This window comes from Hemibagrus wyckioides, linkage group LG11 (assembly GCF_019097595.1).
Source record: "Hemibagrus wyckioides isolate EC202008001 linkage group LG11, SWU_Hwy_1.0, whole genome shotgun sequence".
NCBI lineage: Eukaryota > Metazoa > Chordata > Actinopteri > Siluriformes > Bagridae > Hemibagrus > Hemibagrus wyckioides.
In genome coordinates, this window is record NC_080720.1 from 1,319,913 (window position 1) to 1,325,757 (window position 5,845).

Here is a 5,845-nt window from a genome sequence, read left to right on the forward strand (position 1 = left end):
GGGGCTTGGGGTCAGAGCGCAGGGTCAGCCATGATGCAGTGTCCCTGGAGAAGGGTTAGTTAGAGGCCTTGCTCAAGAGCCCAACGCTGGCAGCTCGAACCCCAATCTTCCAGTCCATGACCCAGAGCCTTAACAATTGAGCTACCACCACCACAATGTGAAATTGGACTGGGAGCCAGTGCAGTGTGGAAAAGATTGGAGTGAAGTGTTCATGTCTTCTAGTTCTAGTTATGACTCTAGCGGCTGCATTCTGGAGCTGGTTTACCCCAGCTGAAACGTCCAGACAGTAAGACATAACAATAATCCAAGTTGGATTATATAATGGTCTCTATCACCTGGCTTTGCTGAAACATATAGCTGTGTGTCATCAGCCTAAGAGTGAAAGCTGTCCCATTAACTTCAACAACATTTTCTAGCCTATCAAGTAGAATAGTATGATCAAAGAAAAGTAAGTCAAAAGCTCCACTAAGTTCAAGAAACACCAGCCAGGAGACACAACCCTGATCTGTGGGGTCAGATGGTGATCCAATCAAAGATGATAACTCTGGGATATTATTGCTTAATGTGTGTAGAAATGTGCTATGTTCTAAATGTGCTGTGTGCAGCAGATGATGAGATGTAGATTTTATGAGGCAACTTGGCAAAGTGCATATATTATGATTAAATGCATATTAAATGATCTGCTTCAGACTGTGGAAATGTGACTATGTATTTTAAATTTAAACTAAGTGAATATTTATTTATAGAATATTTTCAATATTTAAGCTACATGAAATGATGACTCACCAACCAAGAGGTTTATGCTGGTAAATACTCTTTAATTGTGTAAATATTACTTTTGATAAAACATTAAATTATATAATAAATAAAAAAAAAATAAACATAAATTTTAATAAAACATTAAAAATGATTAAAAACATTACAAAATATGTAATAACCTGTACATGTAGTACATACAAAATAATTATCACTACAGTCTTCTTTTTATTAAATATAATATACAATGACTATGTTTTGATAATTTAGTTTCTTTAAAAAATGTATAAATATAGACCCATATGGTTAACATATATACACTGGTAAAATAAGATGCTTTCTTGTTGCCTGATCCATCAGTACAGCCTCCTGTTGTGCCACTGTGTTAGTACCTGGCAAGACACAAGAACACGTTAAGAATAAGAGTTATTGGTTTATTGTAAATCAATGACTCCTGGCCTGAGATTGCTTTGTATATACATATATTTAATGTTCATGACCAAATAATGTCTTACGTGATAAAGCCAGGCAGATTTTGGTTGATGATGCTGGATATCCAGTTCTGGTACTGAGATACCCGAGTGTATACACCAGGTGAGTTCATCTGAGCACAGCCCCTACCCCAGCTAGTGATACCAGCCTGAATCCAGACCGCACCCTGTTTAGTCACCAATGGACCTCCAGAATCCCCCTTTAAAAGAGTAAAATAAGCTTTGCTGTTTTTAATTGGACCATAATAAAATCTATGTTGACACTATACAGATGATTTGCATTGTATTATTCAGATATTTGTTCATGTTGTATCTGTGACTCTGTGTGTACCTGGCAGGTGTCTGTGCCTCCTTGGAGATAACCAGCACACATCATGTTTGTAGTAATGGATCCAAATCCCAGTAGAAAATCACAAAGATATGTATTGACCGTGGGCACCATTGCCTCCTGCAGCACACCAGGATATTGCAGTTGCACTACACACAAACAAATACAAACATATCTTAATAAGGGTAACAAAATATACCCCAGATTGGCTGATTGGAACCCATCTATGCTCCCATTTTCTCTGCTTTCTTGAGATAGGCTTCAGGTTGATGAACAACAACTATTCACAACCCTTCAACTCAACCCAGTGCAAAATAGAGTTGGCAGATACCAGAAGCTCTGGCAGCTTGGTCTAGAGTAGTTTTAGCTACCCCAGGCATTTCAGAATCCTTACATAATTTCCTGCCTTTTGGGGCACTGATCAACAACCAAGCCCTAAACACCTCTACTACTACTGAGACACTTATATGATTATGCAAATGCAACAACTCTGTGGCTGAGAATTGCCTAATAAGTACAATATGAGTATGTTCACTTGTGCACAGGGAGCTGTGTGTGTGTGTGTGTGTGTGTGTGTATTCTACCTCCAGATGCGATGCTTCCCCAGCCTGTGATCCAGCAATTGGTTCCAGTTGGAATACTGCTGTTTTGAGCTGCAAGACACACTGGTCTGATGTAGTTTGTGAAGGTGACAGAGGAGTTCAGAAGCAGAAGGGCAATGTCATTGTTTTGGGTTGCACTGTTGTAGTTGGGGTGAAGGATCACCTGTTTAACACCTCTTGAAATTTGATTGGGATTAGGGCCATTTAAAGTTTGTTTCCCCAAATACACAGTCAGGCTAGAATTGCCAGTGCTGAAGGAATTAAGAAAGAAATACAAGTATTTAGTCATTTGTTAATTTTCTGAGAAATATTAGTACAGTGTTATGTATAAAATTGTACCTGGAGAAACAGTGGGCTGCTGTCAGAACCCAGTCTTTGTTGATGAGGGATCCTCCACAGAAATGACCGTAATATACAGGGCTCTGTATACTAACCTGCCATGGCCATGCCCCAGCTGAAGCATTCTGTCCACCCACAATACGGGTATTAAAAGGTGCACTGCCACATTCTGAAATAAAAACATCAGTTACAATTCTAGTGTCAACAATCAGGATCTGACTGAGTAAAACAGAGGAACAGAAATGCCTCCAGCAAACAGTGAGAGTGATTAAGAGAAGTACCTACCATTGAGCTGGGAAAGGGAACCTGAAAGGAGAGAAAGAATATTTGTCATAAAATGCGATGTTGACTCTGTTGTTGTAGAATATTCAGAAGTTACACCAGAGCTATGCATCCAGGATAGAACTGGCCTAATACACTTGTCACATTTGCAGTGATAAATTTGATAAAAACAACTATGAATATTCAAGCAGCAGTTCAGTTGTTTTTCTCTTCAACAGTTTTTTTTGACCTAATAGTAATAGCATAACATGAGCTATATGAGCTAAGAGTGATCCTTGCAAATACCTTACCTTTTAAATACAAGACCAGGGCCACGAACACACACTGGAGTCTCAGCATCTTTGTATTCAGCTCTGCCTCTGTGCAAGTCAGCAAGTGTCCTTGTTCTTGCTCAGCACTCTTTTATATCTACCCAGTACTGCTGCAATTAACTATGTTACTGGTCTAACCTGTTCTATCACTGGAATGCCCTAATTACATAACCTTCTAGGCATCCTGTCAAATTACATAGTTTGAATTCAGTAAATCTGAGAATGCAGAGTGACACTCAGAATCAGATCAATACATGATCCTAGAGCCTGAACGGGGTCAGTTTAGTGATACCATTCATACTAAAGATCACCTGATCTGATCATGGTACTTTGCAAGATGAAAACCTGCTCTCCTATAAAGCTCTGGGTAGCCTAGTGAACAGCTGATGGTCTCCTCTCTTGACTAGCTTAACCTTTACTAATGTCAGTCCAACCATAGGAGAAATGGAATAACAGAAGTTCCATGTAAATCAACAAAAGAGCCTGAAGGAGGTTTAGAATGGTTATTTCCAATCTGTACAGTTAGACATTAGGTTTCCTAACCATTTTAAGACTTTTTGTGCCATTGATACACAAGGACATTCTGTCCTCCTACTTCTGTCATGGTTTAGAAAACATGAGCACAAAACATGGAACAGGGAGCAGCCGAAACAACGACAAACATTACGGTAATGATATGTAGACGAGGTTACTTGCAGTACCATAGAAGCTGATTATGCACATTCACCACAATTACAACAAAGCTTAAATAAAATGATCAAATATATTAACCACTTTATTAATGAATTCATCAACACTGGTTCACTAGGTTACAGGATACAATCAGCCTAAAACTGTTGAGAAGAATTATAGCACAATTTTTACACATATACATAATACAAACAGGGAAAATAAGGGCTAGTTTAACTGTTTCAGGAAGAGGTAGGACTTTATCCTTTGTTGGAAGACAGCCAGTGACTCAGCTGTTCGGACATCAAGGGGAAGTTTATTCCACTACCTTGGTGCCGGAACAGACAGAACAGAGGAAGTGTGGTGCAGTTCAAGCAGAGTTTGTAACCCAAGTAACCTGGCCTAGATATAATTACTGTAATTATCTTCCCTTAATTAATTATTACTATTTACAGTTACACAATGAATACCTGCATGAACCTCTTGTTTTTCTGAGTCATAACTATATTTGTGACCTAGCAGATTTCTTGACACAGTGAACCATTTCTACTGAACATTTCTCACTGAAGGCTTTCACTCAATACTGAAGGTTCCCTGTCTCCTTCTATAAGTTTTTCATTTCTGAGGACTTCCTTTGAATAAACCTTACATGAACTGTGTATACAAATATGTCTTTGATTACCATAAACATTCCCATTGGCCATAAATATGCTTCATATTCTGACTGGGTAAATGTTTCTCTGATTCCTGGAGGCATGTAAAATACCATGAATATTGAAGATCCTTTTGTTAAATCAATCTTGAAGAAGCTTTGTAAATATTCAAACACACTGAGAAAATTATCGCACCAGGACAATTAATCAAATACCATAGTGCTATTCAAAAACTGAGCACACACCCACACACATACCAAGATACATCGCTTTACCGTAAACTGTTATTATAGCTTTCCAGCAAGCCTTTGTGTAATTTGTGTTACTCCTGCCTTTCATGTAGTGACTTCTTGTTGTGTTGTTGTTTATCTACACTATATTGCCAAAAGTATTCGCTCACCTGCCTTGGCTCGCATATGAACTTAAGTGACATCCCATTCCTAATCCATAGGGTTCAATATGACGTCGGTCCACCCTTTGCAGCTATAACAGCTTCAACTCTTCTGGGAAGGCTGTCCACAAGGTTTAGGAGTGTGTTTATGGGAATTTTTGACCATTCTTCCAGAAGCGCATTTGTGAGGTCACACACTGATGTTGGACGAGAAGGCCTGGCTCTCAGTCTCCGCTCTAATTCATCCCAAAGGTGTTCTATCGGGTTGAGGTCAGGACTCTGTGCAGGCCAGTCAAGTTCATCCACACCAGACTCTGTCATCCATGTCTTTATGGACCTTGCTTTGGTCACTGGTGCACAGTCATGTTGGAAGAGGAAGGGGCCAGCTCCAAACTGTTCCCACAAAGTTGGGAGCATGGAATTGTCCAAAATGTCTTGGTATGCTGAAGCATTCAGAGTTCCTTTCACTGGAACTAAGGGGCCGAGCCCAGCTCCTGAAAAACAACCACAAACCATAATCCCCCCTCCACCAAACTTTACACTTGGCACAATGCAGTCAGACAAGTACCGTTCTCCTGGCAACCGCCAAACCCAGACTCAGATGGAGAAGCGCAATTCGTCACTCCAGAGAACACATCTCCACTGCTCTAGAGTCCAGTGGCGGCGTGCTTTACACCACTGCATCCGACGCTTTGCATTGCACTTGGTGATGTATGGCTTGGATGCAGCTGCTCGGCCATGGAAACCCATTCCATGAAGCTCTCTGCGCACTGTTCTTGAGCTAATCTGAAGGCCACATGAAGTTTGGAGGTCTGTAGCGATTGACTCTGCAGAAAGTTGGCGACCTCTTCGCACTATGCGCCTCAGCATCCGCTGACCCCGCTCCGTCAGTTTACGTGGCCTACCACTTCTTGGCTGAGTTGCTGTCGCTCCCAAACACTTCCACGTTCTTATAATACAGCTGACAGTTGACTGTGGAATATTTAGGAGCGAGGAAATTTCACGACTGGATTTGTTGCACAG

At 40.5% G+C, this 5,845-nt stretch overlaps 1 protein-coding gene across 2 annotated transcripts; it reads right to left on the bottom strand.

The window, feature by feature from the left end:
* Positions 1 to 929: 929 nt before the first annotated feature.
* Positions 930 to 3,160, bottom strand: LOC131361408 (serine protease 27-like). Of its 2 annotated transcripts, none has more exons than XM_058402480.1 (7): positions 3,089 to 3,121; positions 2,802 to 2,822; positions 2,612 to 2,685; positions 2,160 to 2,428; positions 1,579 to 1,724; positions 1,272 to 1,447; positions 930 to 1,148 (listed from the first exon to the last, which is right to left on the bottom strand). In XM_058402480.1, exons 2-7 carry the CDS (start codon positions 2,802 to 2,804, stop codon positions 1,142 to 1,144), a joined length of 675 nt encoding a protein of 224 aa, XP_058258463.1. In that variant the 5' UTR covers positions 2,805 to 2,822; positions 3,089 to 3,121; the 3' UTR covers positions 930 to 1,141. The 2 variants fall into 2 exon arrangements, with proteins under 2 accessions (XP_058258463.1, XP_058258462.1); XM_058402479.1 differs by having other exon boundaries at positions 932 to 1,148; positions 2,517 to 2,685; positions 3,089 to 3,160.
* Between the last annotated feature and the right edge of the window lie 2,685 nt (positions 3,161 to 5,845).